Source organism: Leptodactylus fuscus, chromosome 2 (genome assembly GCF_031893055.1).
Source record: "Leptodactylus fuscus isolate aLepFus1 chromosome 2, aLepFus1.hap2, whole genome shotgun sequence".
Classification (NCBI taxonomy): domain Eukaryota; kingdom Metazoa; phylum Chordata; class Amphibia; order Anura; family Leptodactylidae; genus Leptodactylus; species Leptodactylus fuscus.
In genome coordinates this window covers 171,319,581-171,346,834 of record NC_134266.1, presented here as the reverse complement: position 1 = coordinate 171,346,834, position 27,254 = coordinate 171,319,581, and the positions used below count along the sequence as shown (strand labels likewise).

The 27,254-nt window shown below is 42.9% G+C and overlaps 1 protein-coding gene across 1 annotated transcript; it reads left to right on the top strand.

Moving 5' to 3' along the window:
• Positions 1-214: 214 nt before the first annotated feature.
• CNOT11 (CCR4-NOT transcription complex subunit 11) lies at positions 215-20,167 on the top strand. The gene is made up of 7 exons (XM_075265133.1): positions 215-697; positions 2,231-2,395; positions 12,419-12,571; positions 14,608-14,810; positions 16,100-16,302; positions 16,558-16,654; positions 19,217-20,167. Exons 1-7 carry the CDS (start codon positions 382-384, stop codon positions 19,412-19,414), a joined length of 1,335 nt encoding a protein of 444 aa, XP_075121234.1. The 5' UTR covers positions 215-381; the 3' UTR covers positions 19,415-20,167.
• Positions 20,168-27,254: the final 7,087 nt, after the last annotated feature.

Below are 27,254 nucleotides of genomic sequence, written 5' to 3'. Positions count from 1 at the left end.
TTACAGTGTATGACAGACAGTGGATGCTATGGTAACATTTCTAGATGAATAAAGGGTAGTAAGGACATCTTTCAAAGTGTAGACCTCCTACGCATGCGCACTGTTTCCAACACAAAGCAGGGGGCGAAACGTCAATCTCACGAGCGCGCACGTTAAGAGGAGCGAGTACGACGCTTGCACGTACATGACGTCAATTCGCAGCGATAAACGTACTCGGATTTTTTTGGATAGCTTTATTAACAAGTGGAATGAAAAACAATAGCAAGCCGGCTGAAGTCATAGCAAGCGCTATCCTTCAATAGGACTAGTACTCGAAGCAAATGAGAGAAGAGGCGGGAGAGCAGCTGCACCAGTAACAGTTGAACTCAGGCCGGACACACCATGAATCTGTGTGGAAAGGAGTTGTCCAACCTGCTGGGCATCATGACGGAGGAGGCGTGCAGTAACACATTCGAGGGCCTTTCCTCTGCTTTCCACCATTACTTCACCAAGGCCGACCATTTTCGGGTTGGGTCTGTGTTGGTGATGCTCCTGCAGCAGCCGGACCTGCTGCCCACCTCCCCGCAGCGTCTCACCGCCCTCTACCTCTTATGGGAGATGTATCGCACCGAGCCTCTGGCCGCTAACCCTTTTGCCGCGGTCTTTGCTCACCTCTTGAACCCTCCGCCCTCAGAGGAAGCGGAGAGGCCGCTATCAGGTGAGCCCCGGGGTCCAGTCTGCACATGTCCATAAGCTATAGCAATAGGCGGAATGCTGGGACTTCTAGTTCCTACAGAAGGTACTGCAGTCCCATGTTGACAACTATGCGACCTTTTTCAATAGTCTGTGATGAGACAAGTCCTTCCTAGCTCAGATCTACTTTCTATTACTCCTGTTTTACTGTGTAGGCCAGTGATTTAGATGGTACAATTACCTGGAGGGTACATGTCAAGAACAGCTACTCTGGTGGCCTCGCACCGCCATATGGTGACCACTCACATCTCTGGCAGACTATCTAGGTGACCTGGGAACCTGTCTGGCACAATGGGTTTGTACAACCCAGGCTGACAGTGTGGTATCGCTCTCGCCCAGACACTATGCAAGAGTAACTAAAATCAACTAGCAGCGGCAAATCGTAAAAAATAACATAAGAAAGCAAACCTCTATTCCTGCTAATTTCGGAACTCGGACAACTGCAACTGATCTTGTAAATTCACTCCTGGGCTTTAGCTAAGTCTTAGAAGCTTTAAGCACAAACCAGATGACTATAGGTGCAAGGGCTCTCATGGGATTGATCAGCCACAAATGCTCCAGAGGAAAACCACCTTACCCCTTGTTTACATCTGCGTTGGTATTCCGTCCGGGAGAGTCCACATGAGGACCCCGAACGGAATACCAAACGCAATTGCAAGGACTGTGCAGTGAAATCACACAGACCCCATAGACTATAATGGAGTCTGTGTGCTTGCCTCGCGCTGCCCGCACAAATTGACAGGCTGACAGGAAAGTAGATTGTGAATTACTTTCCTGTCCACATGTTCTGTGCAGAGATCTGATGGCAAGCACACGGACCCCATTATAGTCTATGGGGTCTGTGTGATTTCACTGCACAGCGCTTGCAGTTGCGTTTGGTACTCCGTTCGGGGGGGTGGATCCTCATGCGGACTTCCTCGGACGGAATACCAATGCAGATGTGAACGAGGGGGTAGTTTGCCATGTCACTTGCTTGTAAGAGAAATTAGTTGACAGGTTAGGCCTCGTTCACATCTGCGTTGGTATTCCATTCGCGGGAGTCCGCATGGGGACCCCCCCCCCTTCCCGGAACGGAATACCAAACGCAATTGCAAGCATTGTGCAATAGAAGCACACTGATCCCCATAGACTATAATGGGGTCCGTGTGCTTGCCGCCAGATCTCCGCACAGAACATGTGGAGAGGAAAGTAGTTCACAATCTACTTTCCTGTCCGCATGATTCATGCGGTCAGCACACGGACCCCATTATAGTCTATGGGGATCCGGTGCGTTTACTGCACAACGCTTGCAATTGTGTTTGGTATTCCATTTGGGTAGGGGGGGGGTCGGACTCCCCTGGACAGAATACAAATGCAGATGTGAACCAACCCTTAGGTTGGCTTGTGCCATTTTTATGAGCAATTTCTATGAGATATATGTATATTATGATGTATTGTGCATATGATTTGAAAATGATTCATGACTTGAATTATTGCTGATGACCTGTTATTTCCACAGGATTTTTACCACCAATAACTCCACCTGAAAAATTCTTCCTGTCTCAGTTAATGCTTGCACCGCCCAGGGAACTATTTAAAAAGACTCCTAGACAAATTGCTGTTATGGATGTGACCAATTTGGCCCAACCTGTGGACATCAGTGGACTTCAGCTGGCACTTGCAGGTATCAAATCTCTGCATTTTATACCACTGTACAACATGGGTCATGTTGACAACTGAATTATTGGTGTGTTTTGAGCTAAATAATCATCATCTGCATTATAGCCAGAAGTCATGGCAGCGGGCCTCAACGCTCTAGCAGGATCATAGGGGTGTAGAGTGCTTTAAGCCCGAGTCATTAGATCCTAAAGCCCACTTTCGTCTTCCATGAGAATGAAGCGCCACTGTGCATGAATTCCCCCCCCCCCCCCCCCCTCGTTATCGCTGGGCATCTCTTTAAATGCACATATAGCAACATGTCACTGAATCTGATCTCTGAAATGTCCAATATCAAGAATTAAGGGGGCAAAGGGTTAGCACTGCAGCCTTGCAGCGCTGAAGTCCTGGTGTTCAAATCCCGCCAAGGGCATAAAACCATCTGCAAGGAGTTTGTATGTTCTCCCCGTGTTTGCATGGATTTCCATCCCATATTCCAAAAAAAGACATACTGATAGGGAAAAATGTACATTGAGCTCTATGAGGGGCTCACAATCTACATTAAAAAAGAAAAAAAAAAAAAAAAAAAAAAAAAGAATTAAGGGGGCATTTCATCTTCGGCAGAGGAATTGCTGTCTGTTTGCTGGAGTTCTCACCATTAAAACACAAAGAAGCAGTAACTGCTTATTCATAGTGTTCTGTACATGAAGATGAGAAGTCAGTGACTTCTTGCTCATGGCACCAAGTACATCTTCATGTGGAATGTTGAAATATTAGAATTCCACATCCAAAAATCCATGGTAGCCTCTCACCGAAATAACAGACGTGAACAAAATAGTGTTGGTTATTTTGGTTCAGCCACTACAATATCTGCGGTTTCATTTGGCCCAAACTCAGTAAACTCAAAACTACTATTGTATACTGGGGTCTCTTCAGACCCCAGAGTTAAATAAGCAGAGGCCCAGGGAGGTGATCAAACTTTGTTTATTTTATATTTAATTGAGATACTATGCCCGATTAACCCCTTAGTGACCCTTGACGTAACTGTACGTCATGGGTCGCATGGGGATGTATGGAGCGAGCTCACACGCTGAGCTCGCTCCATACAGGGCAGATGCCGGCTGTATCATACAGCCAGGACCTGCCAATAACAGCAGCGGTCGGTGCCCGAGCCGATCGCTGCTGTTAACCCTTTACACACTGCGGTCAAACGTGACCACAGTGTGTAAACGGCGGCACGGGCGCCGCCATGTTTTGCCGATCGCCGCCCTCCTGAACGTCACAAGAGGGCGGTGATCGGTTGCTATGACAGCCGGAAGCCTATTGAAGGCTTCCAGGCTTGTCTCTGCCCGAGATCTATTAGACGATGCCAGAGGCCAGAGGCATCGTCTAATAGAAGTGCTGCGATTTTGCTATTCACTGCAATACTGTAGTATTGCAGTGAATAGTATGAGCGATCAGACTCCCTAGGTTTCAAGGTACCTAAGGGGTCTGATCATAAATGTAACAGAAGAAAAAAAAAAGTTTTTAAAAGTATTAAAAAAATAAAAAAAATATAAAAGTTCAAATCACCCCCCTTTCCCTAGATTAGCTATAAAAGTAATTAAAGAACATTAAACATAAACATATTAGGTATCCCCGCGCTCCAAAATGCCCGAACTATTAGAATGTTAAAACATTTATCCCGTACTGTGAACGGCGTAGCGGCAAAAAAAATAAAAACAGCCAAAAAGCGTTTTTTTCAACACTTTGCCTCCTATAAAAAATTGAATAAAAAGTGATCAAACCATCAGATCTTTCCCCAAATGGTATCAATAGAAACGTCATCTTGTCCCGCATAAAAAGACACCACAACCAGCTCCATACATGGAAATATGAAAAAGTTACAGGTGTTAGAACATGATGACACAAATTTTTTTTTCTATTTTGCAAAGTTTATCATTTTTTTTAAAAGTATCAAAACATTTCAAATGCTATATAAATTTGGTATCACCGCGTTCGTACTGACACGTAGAACACAGGTAACATGTCATTTGTACCAAACAGTGAACGCTGTAAAAATTGAACCCATAAGAAAATGGCGCAAATGCATTTTTTCTCCAATTGCACCTCATTCTGAATTTTTTTCCAGCTTCCCAGTACATTGCACAGCATATTAAATGGTGCCATTACAAAGTACAATTTGTCCCGCAAACAATAAGCCATCATGTGACTCTGTGAACTGAAAAATGAAAAAGTTATGGCTCTTGAAATGTGAGGAGGGAAAAACGAAAATGCGAAACCAAAAAATGGCCGGGTCCTTAAGGGGTTAATCTCTATTTTGATTTGACTCATAATCACCTAGGCTTAGGGTACACTGTTCTGTACTTTGCTCGATCCACAACCAGGAGCTGTCCAAGAATTACAGAAAACTCGGTGTTGGTTGGAGTGGGTGTAAAACCAAAAAGCATACTCTCCTTACCATGTCCAGTTCTATTCCCTTTCCCGTCACTTTCTGGGGCACATTGGGCTAGGAAGTGAGGAGGTTTACATGACTGCTCAGACCAATCTGTGGCTTCAGCTGTCTCTAATAAGGAACTGAATGGTGACTTATGTGAATGGCATAATCAGTACCTTTCCAGTGACTGCTGAGGCCATCTGAGCATCCCCACTTCCAGACCAATGAGCTCCAGCATATGAGATAGAGGGAGGATGGAGGCTGCACAAAGCCTTTTTTTTTTTTTTTTGTCCTTCTTCGTTTTACACCTACCCTGGCTGCCATACAATTTTCTTTAATTTGACACAACAACACCTTGAACCCTTTGGCTGCATGTGCGTTCAAGGAGTCTGCTTAGGCACTAGTGGTAAGCAGCACTTTTCTTTCTGCATGTTTTGAGTGGAAACCACATGGACCCATTATAGTCTATGGGTTCTGTGTGTTTCCTTAGAGAACCGCTTTTTTATGTGCCCTTTCCTTACAGAGATACATTAGACACTTATTATATCTCTGATTCACTCGCATCTTGACTACTATAATTCCTTACTAATCGGTCTTCCCCTTACTAAACTTTCCCTCTACAATCTATTCTGAATGCAGCGGCCAGGCTCATCTATCCGTCTAGACCAGGGGTAGGCAACTTTTTTTGTTCAGTGTGTCAATTTAAATTAAAAAAATCAAAGATGAGGTCCTCAGAGTGCTGGGCAATAATTGTAAGGCTGACGACACCTACACTAAAGTCATATAGCACAAACATAGGGGTGCTGTCATACTGCGCTCCCAGCCACATGCGCTTACCGCTATTTGCCTGGATACACATGTGCTTTTCCATTAGAAGTAATGTGAGTACATGTGTAACCCACAATTAGTGGTAATGTATGTGACTGGGAGCAGAGTGAGGTAACACCTGTAGGGGGAGACACACAATGTTCCATGGGTGCTGCATCTAGTCCCCAGCTGTCTGTAACTTCAGTTTTCTGTAAGGGCGGGTTCACACCTGCGTCCGGTCCCCGCTTTGTGGGTTTCCGTCTTCTGCCCGAGGAACTGGACAGGAGACAGAAACCTGGCAGTCAGTGTCCACCCGTGAGCATCTTCTGATCTCTGCCGCAAAACAGGTTTTTTTTTTGTTTTGTTTTTTAACCGGTCACAAAGTCCTGCATGTCCAACTTTGTGTCCATTAAAAAAAAAAACAAAAAAAAAAAACTGTTTCGCTGCAGAGAGGAAGAAGACGCTCATGGGCGGACACTTTGCAAACCCATTGAATGGGTTTGAAAACTGACTGCCGATTTAAGTCTACTGTCCAGTTTCTCGGGCAGGAAACGGAAACCTGCAAAGTGGAGACCGGGTGCAGATGTGAACCTGCCCTCAGTAAAACGTGAATTAAATTCAGCCTCTTAATTCCTGGCGGTGCAGTAACAGCAAAACCCCAGCCAGGAATTAATGAATGTCACACTTACCCCAAAGTGACTGGTGCCCAGAAACTGGATTTGGCTGTAGTTGCACCTGGGTACACAGTGTTACCACCCAATAGACTCCCACTAAGGATGATGTCCCACGTTGCAAAAACGCTGCTTTTTTTTTTCCCCCCATCAAAGCCAAGAATGACTACAAAACGAATGGGAAATAGGAAATATATAAGAAGCTCTTATACTTCTATTTTCTGCTCAATCCACTCCTGGCTTTGGCTAAAAAAACCAAAATCTGCAACAAAAAAAAAAACTTCGCTTCTGCAACGTGGGGTTTTAGCCTAAGGCTGGGGCCTCCACGTTGTGGAAACACAGATTTTTTTTTTTTTTTTTTTTTTTTTTTTTGTTGCATATTTTGCTACATTTTTCTGAGCCTAAGCAAGGAGTGGATTGAGCAGAAGGGAGACGTGTAAGAAGCTCCCTATATATTTCCCATTCCTTCTGTAGCCATTTTTAGCTTTGGTTGAAATAAACCGCAGCAGAATCCACAACAAAAACCAGGGCTGTGGAGTCTGAGTCGGAGTTAGTTTTGGTTGGAGTCGGAGTTGGTAGAAATGTACCGACTCCAGCTTTAAAATAAAGTATTAATATTTCATAATTGAATTTTCATATGAATTTTATAAATGTTACTCAAATATATATGTTCTATCAAACTATGAACAACAGTGATAAGCAATTCTGCTGGAGATAGAGACATTTCTTACTTCTTGTGTGTCACTGTTCTACACTGCCCTTATGTATTCTTATACTTGGTTAACCTCCTGCTGCCCCAACCCCCCTACTTACAATGTATGAAATGAAACTGAAAGTGATAATGTGTTGCAAATGGGTCATTCCATGTCAAGTGAACCAATGATTTTTCCCTCTATTTTTAATTCTTTTGAGATTTTGTTATTTGGTAATAGTGTGTCAGAGAATGCAAAATGTGAAGAAAAAAAAATTCTAGAATTTTTTTTGGATTTTTAATTGATTTTCAAAGTTCAGAAAAAGTGTGAATTTCTGTGTTGCCTGCCTTTACATTTCTCCTCATAACTTAGGCTAGAAAAAAGATAGAGAAACAAAATAAACACCATTCTACTCAGAAGTATACAGGCTTTCACCAAATATGTCACAAGAGTATCTTTGTTAATATTTTACCCATGTAAACGCAAAATTTTAAAACGCATTTCCGAAAAAAACATTTTATTTAAAAATTTCAAAAAAATGCACATGGGCCTGCTATGCACTTAGCCACATCTGTACCAAAATTCAAGTTGGGATCCCGATGGGATAATATTTTAAAATATAACTATTACAGTGTCATTCCGAAAATCTTGAATTCAGATCTGTTCAGCCTGTGGACAGTGAAGTCCATGAAGTGATAGAAGGCGGCACAAGATTGGCAATGGATGACATAACTGGTTATGTGACCTGTGAATATGCTCGGCGCTGGTGGCTGGCTACTGTACTCTCCAAAGATTGTGAAAATGAAGACATAAAATTGACTTTTTTTGCATCCTTCTGGTCCAGCACCATCCTTTGTGTATCCAAGAAAACCAGACATTTTACAAGTCAACAAAAATCAGATATTAACTCAGGTGGGGCCTAACACCATGACAGGCCGTACATACTCTTTGACACAAAAGGAAATGGCCATTGCTAGTAAGCGCTTATGGACAAGATTACATTTCACTCACTAGAAAGGACAAAATTGATGATAAAAGGCCAGTAGTTTAAAAATGTCCTATTAATTGTTTGATTAGTTCATATTTTATAGAATGAGGATTTATCTACTGGACTATTTTTCTTAATTAATTACATGTTTAGTGATATAATAAAAAACAATTGTTACATGTAGAAATAGGTGTTATAAATATTGGTTCTTGTACTCTTGTTAACATATAATTAGGATGAGACTATTTAGAAAATCGCACTTGAGGATATGAGCAGCTTTTTTCTTTCGGTTTGTTCAATGCATTCAGGTTGAAAATGCTGAACAAGTCCTGTTCTGATGATAAGATGTATTTGTTCTAGCACTTACAGTATTTGTTTTTTATGTTTTTTTTATTGTTGCATATAAATGTTGAATTCAGCAAGTTGTAATTTGAAAAGAAAAAAAAGGAAGAAGCTCACACAAACATAAAATCAGATGATTCAAGGCTTAAAATTTTTTTTTTTTTTAAAAAATTGATCCCAATTTGGTCCCAAGTTGAAAACCTGTACAAATAGAACCAAGAACACAAGTAACACAAATGCATTTTTTCACAATTTTAAAACATACGTTTTTTTCACAATTGCGCATCAAAATTTTGAATTTGATTTCTCCAAAACAAAATATAAAGAAAAATCGTCTTGTGACATATCAAATGAAAGCCAGTAGCGCTCTGAGAAAAATGATGCCTCTCCCACCTATTTATCTTAATTCTAGCCCAAGATATGTTAAAAAATGTAAAGCCATACCAGGCCAAAATTCACACTTTTTCAAAACTTTAGAAGTCTATTAAAAAATTAACTGATGAAGAAAAAAATTCAAAACTTTTTATTTGTAATTAACTTAAGTTGTACTTCATAAAAAATAAAAATAAAAAAAATCTAAAGACGTCAGGTAAAAAAAATATTCCTATTTGGATCACTTGATATGGAATGACCCAAATTCTTAGTAGTAAAGCTCCTCCTCTAGACTAGATGTTTACTAGGTGTGCGTCTTCCAAGCATCTCACAGCTGCCTGCTACTCATGCTATGATAATAGTTTACAACAGTAAATTTATTGTTACGAATTGGCCATTTATGAAGGAGCCGGAGTCGGAACCTGATAAAATCCAGGAGTCGGAGTCGCAACTGTGGCTTACCGACTCCACAGCCCTGACAAAAACACTGCATTTCTGCAACGTGGGGCCTCAGCCTTAGGCCTCCTGCATACAAATGGCACGGATGTGGTTTTCACTGACATATACATTAAAAATGAATTGACAGGGCTGCAAATGCAGATAGATATAGGGTATGTATAGGACAGATATAGGACCTGTATCTGATATAGGACCTGAATGGCTGTATATACAGGTCCTTGGAAATGTATAGGGCTGTACTTTTATCCACAGTTGTGGATAAAAAGTATGGTCATGTGTATTACAGTTCAGTAACTCCATGTGCCTCATATTAATAGCAGTTAACCCCATCATGTCCCTCACATTAACCCCTGTGTGCCCCATATAAGGGTTACTAATATGAGACATATGGAGATAATTAAATATCTTCATTATATAGGTTCTTTATTAGTACCACCATATGTTTCACATGTCAATAACACTTATGTGAAGCACACTGGGGTTAATGTTAGGGACATGATGTGGTTAATTGCTATTAATGTGAGGCACATGGAGTTACTAAAACTAAAGTAATAACCCCAAATGCCTGACATTAATAAGAGTAGTTATTAACTCCAGAAGGTACCTGGTGGTGTTGCTCAGCTTCCTCTCCTCCTCTTCTATTCAGGGCTGCAGAGGGCAGGAGCTCCTCCTCACGTGTAGCAGCAGGGTCCAGGGAGACATTATCCTGTGCAGTGAGAGGCTCAACTCTGATTGGTGGGCAGTGAGAGAAGGGGGCGTGTCCTACACCTCAGCTCTAGCAGAGCACTGAAGAGACGCTCTCTCTTAATTTAATTCATGAAGGTTGCGGGCTGGCTGCTGTGCCAGTCTTGGTACGCGTGCCAGGGGTTGCCGACCCCTGGTCTAGACGCTACAGCGATGCCTCTGGTTTGTGCCAGTCACTACATTGGCTGCCTATTCATTAGAGTTATAGAATAAAATATAAAGTTATCACCCTCATCCACAAGGCTCTCCATAATGCCGCACCTCCATACATTACCCCCCGTCATCTCTGTCTACCGCCCAACCCGTACTCTCTGTTCACTCAATGACCTAACACTTACATCCTCTATTATCATAACTTCCCACGCTCATATGAAAGACTACTCCCGAGCTGCACCACTTCTCTGGAATGCTCTACCCCGGACACTGATTAACTCCCAATTTCTACAGCTTCAAGTGCAAACTAAAGACACATCTTATCAGACAGGCCTATCACAATTCCTAATGTAAACCCTTCCGTACTGTCATTAGAATTCCCAAAATCTAACCCGCCTCTGTTCCAGCTCCCACATTTCCCCACATGATATGATGCCATTTCAGGCTAAATTTATATGTCCAAGCTCCATACACATATTAAAGCACACGACTGGTGAGGGATCATACAGTTCTATGTTTGTGTAATGACAGTAACCGCTATTACAAAATTGTCTGACCACTGTATAAGCAATGCCACCCCTGCTACCTCCTGTGTCACCCCCTCTACCTCATAGATTGTAAGCTCTTGCGAGCAGGGCCCTCAGTCCCATTGTGTGAGATGACTATTTCTTTGTAATGTATCTTTCTGTCTGTATTTGAACCCTACTAATTGTACAGTGCTGCAGAATATGTTGGTGCTATATAAATAAAATTCATTCATTTATGCGTATAGCTTTCCGTTCGGGGGTTTCCAAGCAGACTTCTTGAATGCAGATATGAAATGAGCCTTAATAGTACGGTGCAGCCAGCAAGGGTTTCCCACATTCTGCTGTTAACTGCTCAGAAGCTGAGTGTGCACCAAGCAGAGCATGTGATGACGGTTCCATAGAGCTGGCATCCTGCTTTAGCATTGGCAGCCAGAGTTGAGCTTCAATCATATCAAACTTGGCTGCATCATCTATGGGGTTGTGGATAGTAATTACTGTTTTAAGTCTCTTAGTGGGTCAAAACATACCGTATTTTTCGGACTATAAGACGCACCCAGGTTTTAGAGGAGAAAAATAGGGAAAAAAAATTTTCAGGCAAAAAATGGTAAAATATTTAATATATGGGAGTTGTAGTTTTGGAACAGCTGCAAGGCCACATTGACAGGTGACCCTGCAGCTGTACGGGGATGTATAGGGCGTTTTTTTTGTGGGGCCAGGTGTAGACCGGGCATTTTCAGACACAGGGATACCTAATGTATATGTTTCACAGTAATGTTATACTTTTATATGTATTCTAGGGAAAGGAGGTGAACTTTTATTTATTTTATTTTTTATTATATTTTTTTAAGTGGTTTTTTTTTTTTTTTTTTTTTTTTTTTACTATTTTAATATCCCCCGCCTAGGGGGCTTGAACCTGCAATCATTTGATTGCAAGTCCCATAGACGGCAATACAAGTGTATTGCCGTCTATGGGAGATTCTATACATTACTATCGCGGAGGGTCATAGACCAGCCGCGATAGTAATATATATCTATGACAGGCCTGGGAGCCTTCATTAGGCTCCCGGCTGTCATCGGAACAGGCCGGCTCCTGCGGCCTCGCCGTGCAGGAGCCGGCCTGCATCACTAAAGGTATGAGGCCGGGGGGGGGGGGCTAACTAACTGTCGGGACCTGCGGAGGAGCAGTGGGTTTGCAGCATGGCCGCGCTACTGCCACCGCTGGTTTTCTTCAGCGGCAGTAGCGCGGCAATCCGCAGGCCCCGGCAGCTAAGACAGTCCCCGGCATCTGCTGTAATAGACCGGCGGATGCCGGGGAGTGTCTTAGCTGCCGGGGCCTGCAGTATTGTCACACTCCTGCCACTGAAGAAAACCAGCGGTGGCAGTAGCGCGGCAATCTGCAGGCCCCGGCAGCTAAGACACTCCCCGGCATCCGCCGGTCTATTACAGCAGATGCCGGGGACTGTCTTAGCTGCCGGGGCCTGCGGATTGCCGCGCTACTGCCGCTGAAGAAAACCAGCGGTGGCAGTAGCGCGGACATGCTGCAAACCCACATTCAGACTATAAGACGCACCCTCATTTTCCTCCGAAATTTGGGGGAAAAAAAGTGCGTCTTATAGTCCGAAAAATACGGTACATAGAAAGTTTTATAAAAGAGGCATTTTAGAAGGTGTGCAGAAAAAAAGCAAAAAAGCTAGGCATTCTGAGCTGTTGTAGTAGCTAAATATGTCACTAAATAGGTGTTACATTGAAAATGACACATAATCTTGTACTCTTGATTTATTTTTGTTTCTAAAGAGGGTGTTTAGGTGTTTGCAAGTCCTTTTATACATTTATAATGTATATTATTTTTTTCTTCTTAGAGCGGCAATCTGAACTTCCAACACAGAGCAAGGCCAGTTTCCCAAGCATCCTAAGTGACCCCGATCCTGACTCTTCTAATTCTGGATTTGACAGTTCTGTTGCATCACAAATTACCGAGGCTTTAGTTAGTGGCCCAAAGCCACCCATAGAAAGTATGTGTCATTTTGAAAATGTAATGGCAACTCTGTCAATGTTCATGTTACTCTTTATTTTCGTAGCTATGCAGACTTGTAGAAAATCCTATTATGTTCAGCTACATTACTGGAGGACCTGCCTATGACAGCATCAGTTATGCTTTGCATACCAGTTCCACTCTTGTAGGGTGCCATGCTATTTTTGCTGTCAAAACGGTGAAAACCATATAGACCCTATTAAAAGTCAGTGGGGTCTACCTGAGACTGTTTGGAACTGTTGTATCACAGCTCCATTACGGCTTCATTAGTTTCTTTAACGCCTTCCTGACATCTGCTGTACTAATATGGCAGATGCCGGGTGTTTAAAGATGGCGGCCGCCAGGTGGCTGATGTTTTATATTGCAGACATCTGGCGCCAATGCCCGCAATTGGTGCCTGAAGCTGACTGAGGCGCCATTTTACTGGCGGCACCTGGGCTCCACCATTTTCCCAGGGATCACAGGCACCCAAAGCAAGCTCTGGGGCCTGCATCACATTTCTATGACAGCTGGGTGCCTTGTGAAGACTCTCAGGCCTGTCATTTTATACTTTCTATTGCAGGCTACTCTATGTTAAAACTAGAAGTCATGATGCCGTTGTGAACAGATCTTTATAGGAGAATGTATCGCATTTTACAGTGAGCCTATCTAAACATTTCGGTTGGAAATTTCATTGTAATGTCTACCCGAAGTTGGCAGTCGAAACAAATAAATGACACTAATGTGACTGTATTGTTGCTCCCCTCCTTGAGAACACATGCATGCCTGGCTTAAAGGGGCTCTATCAGCAAAATTATGCTAATAGAGCCCCACATATGTGTGAATAGCCTTTAAAAAGGCTATTCAGGCACCGTAAATGTTATATTAAATCCCGGTCCCGTTTTTAAATAAAAGCATTAAAACATATATGCTAATCTTACCGAACGTGCACCACGGGCGGGGATAAACGATGTGACGTCAGCTTCGGGCAGGCCTGCCTCTTCTGTCTTCTTGTAGTAATGCCCTCTGGTTCCGTTTCTTCCAGCTTCTTCTCTTCAAATCTTGCGCCTGCGTAGTAGCGCTTCCCTCCGCAGCGCTACTGCGCAGGCTCACTCGCCATTTTACTTAATGGCAGTTCGCGAGTGAGCCTGCACAGTAGCGCTCTGGAGGGAAGCGCTATTACGCAGGCGCGGGATTTCAAGAGAAGAAGCCGGAAAAAGACACGGAACCAGAGGGCGTTGCTACAAGAAGACAGAAGAGGCAGGCGTGCCCAAAGCTGACGTCACACCGTGCATCCCCGCCCATGGTGCACATTCGGTAAGATTAGCATATATGTTTTAATGCTTTTATTTAAAAACGGGACCGGGATTTAATATAACATTTACGGTGCCTGAATAGCCTTTTTAAAGGCTATTCACGCATATGTGGGCTCTATTAGCATAATTTTGCTGATAGAGCCCCTTTAACAAGCATGTAAGTAGGGGAGTCGAGAGGAATTGCTGTTGGTTACACTGGCATCTGGCTAACTCCTATTAAAGAAATGTGACCAAAATAACCTTTTCACATTTAAAGGTAGACTACTTACATGACTTGGAAAACCGTCTACTTTATACTTGGGCTTCACATTTGGGTTTGATAGCAGCTTTTCAATCTTATCAAACTGAAGTGCCTAACATCAGGCACCTTTTATTGTGGTCCTTTTTCATACATCTTTTCTCCATTTCTATATGCCCATAAAGTAAAATGTTTGACATATGTACGACATTGGTATGTTGACGTAAATATATTAAGGAGGTTTTCTGGGATTCTGTCAATTGGAGCTGAGCTGTAAGCTTTGGAGCTGTCTGCTTCCAGTTCAGTGCTCTGTATAGTATAGGGATTGGATATGTGTCTTGAACAGCTTAGACTTCAGATATTTATGGCCTATTCCAAGCATAGGAAGTAAAATGGATAGATATAAAAATCTTAGAAAACCCCATACAAAATAACCTATTTTTATGTGTTTAATTTGTGGTTTTCACAATTGTTTTTTTGCAGGCCATTTTCGTCCAGAGTTTATTCGCCCTCCTCCACCATTGCATATCTGTGAAGATGAACTTGCCTGGTTGAATCCAATCGAACCTGACCATGCCATCAAATGGGACAAGTCAATGTGTGTAAAGAACAGCACAGGAGTAGAAATCAAGCGCATAATGGCCAAAGCCTTTAAAAGTCCATTATCCTCTCCTCAGCAGACCCAGGTATTCAGGTCTTCATATTCCTAGAAGTTGTATCCTGTTTTTTCACAATTTTCTAATATATGCTATTGGGAAAATGGGAGACCACAATGTGCGTGGTTCAGCAGTTCTAAAAGCAAAACTGTCTTTATTGCCCAGAGCAACCAATCAGTTTTATTGTATATTCTGCTCCTGAAAGATAAGTTGTTCTGGATTTGGTTGGTATGGGAAACTAAAACAGCTTTGATTTTAGACAGTTTCATAAATCTGCCCCACTGTCTTGACAGGCACCAATGCAGAAGACAGGATGTTCTTCTGTAACCTTTACAATTTTAGTGTCATGGCAGGTACTCCATGTGAAGTAATGGCTCTGTACATGTTACATTCAAAGGAGCGTATGCCATACAATGAGACCTGATGCACGTCTGAAAGCTTTTTTTCAGTACAGATTCAGTTTGTCCTGTGTATGAGACCTCACTACGCCTGCAACTGTTTTGTTCTTGTAGTCCCACAATCTGCTCAACCAGACATATATTTTAATTATGGGCCGAGACGTGGCAATAAATTCTGCTGTGGAGTTTCCTGTTAATGTTTCTTTACATTGCAGAATTTCTCTGACCGATTCAGAGACTCAGATGTTTTGCAAAATCTGCCTTACCTAGACCCAGCCTGAAGGGCTGCTTTACCTCAATAACTGGTGAAAAAGCTAGCGTTAGAAATTGGTAGAGGGTCTCTTTTAAAGGGGTTGGTTATGGTTAGAAGACATGGCTGACTTCTTCATCCCAAGAAGTGACATGTCTGTAGGTCACATGGCAAGGTCACAGCTTAGCCCCCATTAAAATGAATGGTACTAAGCGACAGTATGGCCATGTCACCAGTGGACATAATGTGCAGGATTAGAAAACTTGGTTGATTTCTTCTCAGGAACTGACAACACCTTATATCATTATAAAAACTTGAAACATGCCTGTGGTGGTGTATTAAAAAAAAACAAAACAACAAAACTATACTATTTCCAGGGATTTCATCAGTTGAGAATAGTTGGGATTGAGAGCAGCTGCATATAAATAATACCCTATATTCCCTGCATTACACACCAGGTTCATACACAGTGAGAACCAGTGTACAGTTCTCAATAGAGAAGCAAGGGAATAAAGAAATTTCTAACCTTGTAGCTCCATCATATTACAAATGTAGTCAACAGAGAGTAGTTGAAGTGGGGAGAGAATACCACTATGAGAATTATTTCCTCCATACCATTATTCACCCTGCAGATGGTACTAACTTTTTCCTTTTTATCTTCTTGCATACAGCTACTTGGGGAGTTGGAGAAAGATCCCAAACTGGTTTATCACATTGGACTTACCCCTGCTAAGCTCCCAGATCTGGTGGAAAATAATCCCTTGGTTGCCATCGAAATGTTACTAAAATTAATGCAGTCAAGTCAAATTACAGAATATTTTTCTGTTCTGGTCAACATGGATATGTCCCTGCATTCAATGGAAGTAGTTAATCGGTAAGTGTTTGCATTGGTAATTTTATTTTATTTTTATTTTTGTCTCAATTCAAACAAACTCTGCATATGTAAAGCCATTCAATTACAAAAGGTTCTTATTGCATCAGAGGGGGTTTGTTTTTTTGTTTGTTTGTCCCCCCCCCTTTCCATTTGCCTGACTCAAAACTTGTTCCAAAGAGAATGTGGTGCAATCTTCAGACAATCTGCTCAGCTATTCCGGCCTCACTAACATGGCGTGTTGTTTTTAATCTACAGACTGACTACAGCAGTAGATCTGCCCCCTGAATTCATCCATCTTTATATCTCCAACTGTATATCCACATGTGAACAAATAAAGGACAAATATATGCAGGTAAGTTATGAATGCGTTCTTATACCCTCAGAAATTGGAGAATAGACGCTTTCTCTAAATAGTCATTTTGTATGGAAAGAATATAAAATGTATAGTTGTGGCCAAAGGTTTTGAGACTGACCCACGTTTTGGTTTTAAGAGTTGCTTTTCAGTAAATTTTTAGATCACCAGACAGTCCCACAACAGTGGTAACTATATACACAAATGCTGGCCAGTCACTATCAAGGAACCTCATCCGGTTGCCATTCTTCTCCTGTAGCAAGGGTCTGACCCAAGCTGAGACAATACCATGTGCAATTTGGGAATGAAAAATGCTTTTTCCAGCTTGATGGAGAAACATGTCAAATGGCAGTAGTGATTACCAGGTGGGCTGACAAATAAAAAGCAGTGCATAGGCAAGAATGTGTTGCCATTGGTCACAATTTGACCCAGAAGCTGATATCCAGCATGCCAGGGTGAATTGCAGAAGTATTGAAAAATAAAAGCAATTCACCCAAGCATGCTTGAGTTTTTGTGAAAACCAAAATTTGTCTCAACTTTTGGCCACACTGTATATAAAAATGTGTTTATGACTAAGGGCTCGTTCACATCTGCGCCACGGTCTCCATTTTGCAGGTTTTCGTTTCCTGCCCGAAACTGGACAGGAGACGGAAACCTGCAGTAATTTTTCAAACCCATTCATTTGAATGAGTTTGGAAAGTGTCTGGCTGTGAGCGCTGGTGAGCGTTTTGTGCTTTCCGCGGCGAAACCGTGTTTTTTTTTTGTTTTTTTTTACCAGATACACAGTCGGACATGTGGGACTTTGTCTGGTTAAAAAATCAAAACAAAAAAACATTTTCGCCACGGAGAGCACAAAACCCTCACCGGCGCTCACTGTCTGCCAGGTTTCTGTCGGCAGAAGGCAGAAACCTGGAATCTGAGATCAGGCGCTGGTGTGAACCCAGCATTAAAGGGGTTTTCCCACCTCCGTTTCAGCAGTTTTGCCTGCATCCTCTTCTCAGTTCCTGTATTCCTTATCCAAGCTCTCATACAGCTTGGGGACAACACGTTGGCTCAGTGGTTAGCACTGCAGCCTTGCAGCGCTGGAGTCCTGGGTTCAAATCCTCCCAGGAACAATGTCTGCAAGGAGTTTGTGTGTTCTCCCCGTGTTTGCGTGGATTTCCTCCCATTCTACGAAGACATATTGATAGGAAAAAAATGTAAGTTATGAGCCCTATATGGGGACCACAATCTACATTTAAAAAATAAAAACTCTCGTACAGCTTGCTGAACAGGACACTGAATTATCATAATACTTATGATTACTAAAAATCAAATTATAAATGCTGATCAAATAATATGCACATGATTCTAAAGAAGTGTTATCTGTGTGTTTACATAGAGAGATAAGACAGGGCTTTTTTAGCAAACCGCAATTAACTCAACTGCAGAGCTGTAAAGGTTGAGAACTCGGCCCCCTCAGAGAGCAGTGAGTGTCATTTGTCCTGTCTTATCACACAGGTCTGGCGCCTTGGAAACAAGGGGTAAACAATGGGAGGGAAAAAATTCACATAGCAGGAAAACAAAGCGGCATTGCTAAAGCAATATATTTAAGAAAACGCCTCACTTTACATGATACAGATACCTGTATAAATAGGATCCTTGAGATAGGAACACCACTTTTAAATCCCCAATATTGCGTTCTATCATGTATGATGTCTTCAGTCATGGGTATTTATCCAGGTATTGGCGCATTCAAAACCTTTAAGGTTTTCATAGAAGTCAGCCAGTGTTGATGTGTATTACAAACGTATTCCATTATGTAGCAAAATCTTCATCCCATGTATTTCAGTGGTGTAGTCAGATTGACCATCTTGTGAGTTAACCCATTTTAAAAAACAAATTGACTAAAATCACACAAGAATCTAAGTGTTTAAGTGGAGACAATATTTAGCTGTAGTTACAAATGATGCAATAGTGTTATCATACACTGATATTGTTTGACACTCAGAGGTGCATGGCTTTTATTTCATGATCCATATTGAGACTAGCAAACCATAGCCTCTATAGTTTTTATAGTACTTTTGGAGAAGTAGAACAGGACTATTTATGGTACAGGAATTTGAAGATTTGCTTATCTTCTGATCAGTGCAGAAAGGTATACAGAACTACAGTGTGATTGGTAACATACACTTTCCTATTCATGTGCAACAAGAAATACATATAGACTGATCAGTAAGACATTGATGTGATATGATAGGGTTATGAGACACTGAATTTGTGGGAAAGAAAAAGTTTTATCAAAGAGGCTTTGCTGCAGCAACTTCAGTATCTTAATAGACCTGTATTAGTGCTGTTAAATGGTGTTGTACACCAGATTGTAAGTTTCAAGCCATAATCTTCTGTTTGTAAAATACAGTGCTTTATCATACTGTTATACAGGACAAAGCACCATGACTCCTACAAAACAGTCCCTTGGTCACATATACAGGAGTTGCAGACAGTAGTATTTGTATTATATACTGCCAATAGTTATAACTTTTTTTTTTTTTTTTTTTTCCTCCTTTTTTCTTCCCCTCTCAGAATCGCTTGGTGAGACTTGTGTGTGTCTTCCTCCAGTCTTTAATTAGGAACAAAATCATTAATGTACAGGACTTGTTCATAGAGGTGCAGGCATTCTGCATAGAGTTCAGCAGGATACGGGAAGCCGCTGGATTGTTCAGGCTCTTGAAAACGCTGGATACTGGAGAAAACCCAACAGAAGCAAAACCTGCTAAATAAGCCACAGTATTAATCACTGAACTGATCCTTTCCTGTATAATACTCCCAATTCTGCTTATGGCCCAAAGCATAACAATACTTTGCCATAGACTTGTATGTCTTGTTCAGATAGGTTCCAGGCACATGACTGCACAAGGATTAGAGAAGTGTGTGATAGCAGTGTTCACAACTACATATTACAATGGAGAGATCTGTGAAGGGACTTTGTTAAAGATATTAATAGATTTTTATCTCCAGGCAGTCTGTAATTATAAGAGGGTCCCATATACTGTCTGGCCAGAACTTTCTACCATGTTGTACATATTTTAAACCTGCCTATATAACTTTTTTTTTTTCTTTAGTATGCTACACTAATGAAAATTTCAGCCTATAGATGTCATGGATTGGACTGAAATGACATTTCATTGCATTGTTATATTAACAATGAAGCCTGTGAGTATATTACAGTCCTCAAGCTGCAGGATGCCTGCTGTAAGAGTGCAGCTTCATAAGGAAAGCATCTGCAGATATAGGCATTACTTCACTGTCAATGTGGCACAGGTTATATTAGTGGGTAATGTAAATATACAAGACATGATTTTTAAGTCGTTGATCTTCATTCATAAGATTATTCTAAGTAAAGAATGTTGCAGGGTATTGTTTGTAGCCTACATCGTATTTCTTGCGTGTTGGATTTTGTCATGTTAAATACCAGATTGCTGTTTTTTAAATGTAAAGAATAAAATGATCTGAGATGTCTTGACTGTTTTGTTCACTGAAATACAAAACATTAGCTTTAGGGTGAGGGGATTTCACGGTCCTGTGTATGGGCTGAAGGTCCGGTTGGCTAAAAAAAAACAAACAAAAAAAAAAACTGTTTCCCACACAGAGAGGCTGCATATGGACGCCGGTGGTTTGCTTTTAAACCCCATTCAAATGAATACGTTTTAAAACTGACTTCGAGAAGCCGTCCCCTATTCAGTTTCCTCAGGAAATAGGATGGAGACCCGGAGGACTGACAAGTGTAAATGTCCCCTAAAGAGGTTTTCTGCAAAATATATAAATAAACTCAATATTTTTTGGCTGGTAGCAGATTTGTCTAGAACGGGGGATTAAAATGAGATCTGAACATTTAATTTTTCTCATGGAATTTCCTTAGTGTCATGCAAGACTGTTACAGTCAACTGCAAGAGAGAAACAAACCCAAAGCTGGCAAAGCACAGGGAACGTTGTGGAGTTGGAGTACGAGTACTTCTCCCCATAAGGGATTGGTATTTTTACAGGAAGCCATGTAACATGTCGTTTTATGGCTTGTGGGAGGAAACCCATGCAAACACTGAGAACTTAAAGTCCACTCGGATGTGCCTTTGGTTGGATTTGAACTCCGGTCCCCAGTGTGCAAGGGATATTCTGTACTGGAATCTTAGGCATATGAACAACTACCATATTAAAATAAGCCTACCTTCATTTTCTTGAAAAGGTTACATTATGTATTGGTTATTTGGGCCCTTACACTTCTGTGGGTACCATTACTTAACCTATTCTGTCCCTTCTTTTATACAGAATTTTTTTTATTGCGTTTTATTATTGAAACCATGCAGAGAAGAAAAATATGCTATTCTTTGTGCATACTGTGGTCATGGATGAAGAGAATTAAATATCACAAAGTTCAGGCATTTTTGGACTTGGAAGTACCTAAACTATTAAAATATCCTTTAATTTAAAAAAAAAAAAAAAAATCATTGTAGTTAATGCATCATCATATTGACCAACACTATCTAGGTAATTTTAGAGATGAGTAAGTACTATTCGAAGCTCCCGTTTCGAATAGCACGTACCCATAGGAATAAATGGACGCAGCCAGTATGTAGGGGGTTAAGCGGCCGGCCGCTTCAATTCATTCCTATGAGTGCGTGCTATTCGAAACAGCCGTTACGAATAGTACTCGCTCATCTCTAGTAATTGTCATTTTTACAACACAGTTGATTGCAGAAACCCTTAAGTTGTCAAAAAATGCATTCTCCCACATTCCCAATACATTACACAATATTAAAAGTAATTACAATGTACAATTTTTGTATTGCGGAAAAAAAAAATTAGGACTGAAAAATATTTGCCTCTCTGAGTAGGGCTGGAGATCTGGTGCCACCTTGCTTGTTTATATATACCACCACAGTTATGTTGTCTGACCAGACCTTGACTGACTTGCCTTTCAGATGCGGGGCAAAGTGGAACAGAGCCAGATAGACTGCCCTGAGTTCTTTGAGATTGGACGTCCCCAGCTCCGGTCTTCTCAATTGTCCTTGCATGGTTTTGTTTTCCAGGTGGGCTCATCCCTGGGAGAAAGGCAGAACTTCTTGTGCAGTCCCCGTGGAGAACCATCCCAGGTTCTCAACAATTCCATAAAGTCCAAGGCACCACCCTGGCCGAGGATGACATCAGGCCAAGGACTCTCATGGCATTGCGGATGGTAACTCGCCGGGTCCGAAACAGGAAGCGCGTGGTGGTCTCTATCCTCAACTTCCTTGGGCTGGAGAGGAAGATCTGCATCGCTTCTGAATCCACTATGAATCCGAGGAACTTCCTTCGGGTGGACAGTACGATCTTGGATTTCTCCCAATTGATCAACTCAATTTCCTAAATCTTGTAGGAAGGAGATGGCTCTGTTGAGCTGCAGTAGGAGAACAGCAGTAGACTGAGCTTTCATCAGCCAGTCGTCCAGATAGGGGACGATGAAAAGGCCCTGGAGTCTGCGGGCCGCGCGACTGGAGCAATCACCTTGGTGAACACAAATAGGGCAGAGGAAATGCCGAAAGGCAGAGCTATGAATTAGTAGTGCTCCCTGTGGCTGGCCATGTAAATGGCAATCCTGAGAAATCTCCTGTGAGGACGGGCTATTGGGAGATGAAGGTAGGCATCTTTTCGGTCGAGAGTGACCATCACCTCCCCTGGGTGCAGGAAGGATGTGATGGAGTCCATGGAATCAATCTGAAACGACTTTTTCCTAATGAAGCGATTGAGGTACCTCAGATCTATTATCATTCTCCAGTCCTCAGTAGTTTTGGGGACCAGAAAAACAGGGGAATATACACCCCAACCACAGTCTGGAAGAGGTACCCTTTCCAGGGCCTCTTTTAAAACGTACTCGGCGACCGAGGCTTCCAAGATGGACTGTTGGGAAAAAGGAAGAGGTCGGGTGATGATGAACCGATCGGGAGGTAGATGGTTGAATTCTATGGAATAGCCTTGATGAATTATCTTCAGCACCCAAGCATCTTGAATATGGATGTTCCATGCATCTGAAAATGTAGGAGATGTCCTCCAACAGGGATGAGGGCCACAGGGAGCTGCCCCACGTCAAAATTTGGGCTTCCTCTTAGGGTCTTCCCTGGGATGGTACCTTGAGCGCCGCTTGGATTGTTGGCGCTTATAACCGGATGACGACCCTCTGCCTTTAGGTGAGGCCCGTCTGCCCTTAGATGCTTGGGACAAGAATTTCCCTTTGCCCTCTGATAGGACCTCCATAAGGTCGTCCAGCCCTTGTCCAAATACTCTCCCGGGTTCAAAGGGGAAGAGAACAGAGACGAGATCCGCCCGCCAGGGTTTCAACCAGAGGGGCCTTCTGGCCGCCATGGCCTGCACCATTGACTTAGAAGCGAGTCTCAGCTGATGTCAAGATGACTCAGCCAAATAATCCACCCCCTATGTAGGTTGCCCATAGATGTCAATATGTTGTGACATCGACCCCGGAGTCGATGTCACGATCTAACAGGGACACGCGGGTACAAAGGAAGTCTGCAACAGCGGTGGAAGCTATGGCCACGGATGCCTGGGCGGAGGTGGCAGAATAAACTTTCCTCAGATTAGAGTCCGCCCTACGGTCCAAGGGATCTTGAAGATAGTGCCTCTCGAAGATGGATTCAAAGGTCCTGCGCGACAATTTTGCCATGGCGAGATCCACTTTCGGGGGAGGCCCCCAGGAATCCCACTGAGAAGGGTCCATCGGAAACAGGGATTTGAAAACTCTGGATGAGGAGTGTCCTTTCTCCGGCTGTTTCCATTGTTGATTCATAATATTGGCCAATGCAGCGTCTGCATGGAAGGTGGTATGACCCCAGAGGCGGACCTGGAGGCTTCCCCATCAACATCCAGGTCAACTGTAGACCGGATGGACTTCAGCAGCCTGGCAGTTTGCTCATAATGGAACACAGGTCTGCTGGAAAGTACAGAGTAATCCTCGGAGGATTCTCATCAGCTACCCGTAGACGTTCCAAAGGGGGAAGAGAAGGAGAACGGCTCTCGGGGCATGGTCTTTTATTGAGCTGAGACAAGGTGGAGCGAATATCCTTCAAGGAACCGTCCTGAAAAAAAGAAAGGAAGAGTACATAGCAGAGGGATGTTAGCCTGAACATCTGCTAAGCCCGTACTAACCATATAATCCTTGACCCAAGCCATCATCTCTCTGAAGGAGGGATTCTCAGATGCAGGGCCTCTACACCGGGCCCATTTATAGCCTGAAATAACAGGGCTATTAATGTCATCAGCAGGGAATTCTACCCAAGCCTGCTACCTACCATCAGGGAGCGGCGTGCCGCACTCAAAACACGAAAAATGTTTCCTCTTGGAGGAGACTTTCCTCCTGTGATCCCCAGGAGGGGTAGTAGAAGATGACATAACTTTAGCAGAGAGAAGAAACCGTAAAAAAACATGCCAAAATACAATGCAAAACCACAAAAGTGGGTTGATCTTACCAGATCTTAAGTAATTGAAAGCTGGACAGCTAGCTGGAAGCTGAGTGGCTGGCAGCTGCCAGCTGGAGGCTGGGTACCGGCTGAGTAGCTGGCGGCTGGAGCTGGCTAGTATAACTAGACAGCTGGAGCAGGAGCTGGCTGAAGGCAGAAGCTGAGCTGTAAGCAGACTGCTAAAGCTGGAGCAAGGCAACAAGCAACTGAACCCTCGTAGCAGAAGCTAGGAAGGTGAAGACCCCAGCCCGCCCTATAAGCACAAAAAAAAAAACGGAAGGGGCAGGATCAACGGCTGCAGCCTTAACCACTGCCAAATTGCTCCCCCAAATAACATCCAGGGGAGCATAAATTTGTCCCTCACCCACCCCCTTCATACCACCGGCATAAGCCCCGTTTTACTGAGGATGAGGGCAACAACGCCGTAGCCATCGCCGCACAACATATTCGGATACGGCTACTTCCCTCTATAGAGCGCCGGGGGAACGAATCGACAAAGGAGCATTCTGACCATTCAGATAGGTTCCCCCAAGGCGGCCAGACGTATAGCCGCCGAACAGAGATGGCAGGCAGTGGAAGGGCTTTCCGAGTGAGAGGGATTCTAACCATCACGCAGCCGCACGCCGCCCAGGAGAAAGTGAAGAGGGGAGCGTGGAGGGAAGAGACCAGATGGCAGCCAGGTGGTTGCCAGCCTGGGGAGGAAGGGGGGGTTGGTCAGAAGACCTAACTAACATTCTCTTCTTTCTCACAGGGAAGAGGAGAAAGCAACAAGAATGCTGCAAAAAGCTTGAAAGCTGCAAAGGAGCAGAGAAAACAGAGAGCCCATGTGAGCAAGACTGTACACTGAGCCCTCAAGAGGACGCAAGTCCTCCCACCTGTCCTTGTCCACACGGGACAGAAAAAAAAAAAAAAAAAAAAAAAACACGCAAGGGGGAGGTTCTTGCGCCTTCTTATAGGGCAAGCCATGTACTTATTGGCTAATTAAAATATTCCACCTGTCCTACCAGCACACTGGGGCAGAAAATACCCCACATTGTGCTGCTGGTACGGACGACAGGGAAATCTAATTTGTTGCAAACAACGAGAGCTATGAAGGTAGCCAGAAGTCATCAGAGTTCTCAAGCGCAGCTGGGGGGGGGGGGGATCATCGAAGCCAACAACACACATTATATGGCGTCCCAGCAAGCTGCCGAAATGCTGGAGCAGTCGGGTCATCAACACCAACAACACGCTCATATATGATGTTCCAGCGAGGTGCTGAGATGCCGGAACAATTACAGGCACAGTGCAAGAAACAACTTCAGCGGCAGGCCAGCTTGAGAGCTGCCCACACGCCGGAGCATGCGGATCATCAATGCCAACAACACGCTCATTATATGGCTTCCGAGCGAGCTGCTGAGATGCCGGAACAATCATAGGCACAGCGCAAGGAACGAGTTCAGTAGCAGGCCAGCTTCACAGCTGTCGAAACGCCAGAGCAGGCGGATCATCAACACTAACAACATGCTCATTATGTGGCATCCCAGCGAGCTGCTGACATGCCGTAAAAATCACAGGCATGGTGTGAGGAACAAGTTCAGCAGCAGGACAGCTTGAGCGCTGCTGAAATGCCGGAGCAAGCAAACCATCGACGGCAGCAATTTGCTGAATATAGGTGGCTCATCGAAGCCAACAACCCGCAGACGAAGTGGCAGACAGAGGCTGGTTGAGTATAAATCGCAACTCTAATACATGCTGCCACTATCTATTGTATTCAGAATCAATGATAAATAGGAATCCTAGACACATACTACTGCTCCACAGCCAGACACAAACACACATCAAAACAGGAAATGGGTTTATAAAGCAGACAGAATACCATTAAATGTAACGCCCAAGGGTTCTGTACTACGTATGGAAACGACAAGGGGAACAAAATGACAAAACAAGCAAACAGTTCTAAAAATGACAGGAGAAAAACAGAATAAGGCTACGGTCTCACAACGTGGAAATGCTTTTTTTTGTTGCAGAGTGTGCTGTAGGTTTTTGAGCAAAAGCTAGGAGTACATTGTACAGAAGGGAAAAGAATAGATACTTTCTTTGTATTTCCTATTTCTTCTGTAACTACTCTTAGGATTGGCTAAATAAACACCCAGCAAAATCTGCAACAACAAAAAAATTTGTATGTGTGTGCGTGTGTGTGCACAGTGTGGTCTGATGCTTGGTTCACATCTGCGCTTGGTAGTCAGAGAGTCCACATGGGGACCCCCCGAATGGACTACCAAACGCATTTGTAAGCAGTGTGCAGTGAAAGCACACGGACCCCATAGACTATAATGTCAGAACAATAAAACTATATAGACTATATAGTCCCTATGCAGACTCCCCCAAATGGAATAGCAACGCAGATGTGAACAAGGCCTTAGCCTGAAATTCTAGAGTCCTTTTGTTTCCTTTGATCTTGCCAGAATTCTTCTGATGGGAAAACAGGCACACTTCCTTGCTGGCTTTAACAGATGTGTCACCAGTTGTAAGGTATCACAGTCTCTCCTGCCAGAATGTCCCCTTTCCACATCTTGAGGGTCTGGCAAATGGCTGGTTTCATCTGCGCCTTGGATAGAAGTGTACTCCACAAATGGTTTACTTTTACACAATTAAGATATATTTAGAACATCTCAGATTACTGACATATTACATTGTTCATTACTAAAAGGTGTTACATTTATTCTTTTTTTAGTATCAATTTGGAGCATATACCTATATGGATATAAGATTTATACTGACTAACCATTGATACATTGTTATAAGTTCCCTAATGAACCAGTGTTTGTCCGGTTTCATTGTTCTGTTTGAGGGGATTGGTCGGATGGTATATGGTACCATACCATCTGTACGGATTTGTCTAATCCTTTCTGTGACAGTTATGGTTTTGTCTGTCTATCACATATTGTTTTTGTGTACTGTTGCTAAATGTTATGGGTATTACATTAAAACTTCTATTTTAGTATTTAAGTGTTCTTTTCTCTGTGATACTTTATCTCTCCCTTTCAGTTGAAATCTTACTGTCTTGAATAGGGAAGAATATGCAAATCTGACTTCCATGATGTAATTAGGAAGCCAGTGCCTCGGGCATGCACACC

Bases quoted from the DNA above. Each gene is read 5' to 3' on its own strand.
- CNOT11 (XM_075265133.1), top strand. From the start codon at position 382: ATGAATCTGTGTGGAAAGGAGTTGTCCAACCTGCTGGGCATCATGACG. The intron at 2,396-12,418 runs GTATCAAATCTC...TTTTCTTCTTAG, and splicing joins ACTTCAGCTGGCACTTGCAG to AGCGGCAATCTGAACTTCCA. The intron at 16,655-19,216 runs GTAAGTTATGAA...TTCCCCTCTCAG, and splicing joins TAAAGGACAAATATATGCAG to AATCGCTTGGTGAGACTTGT.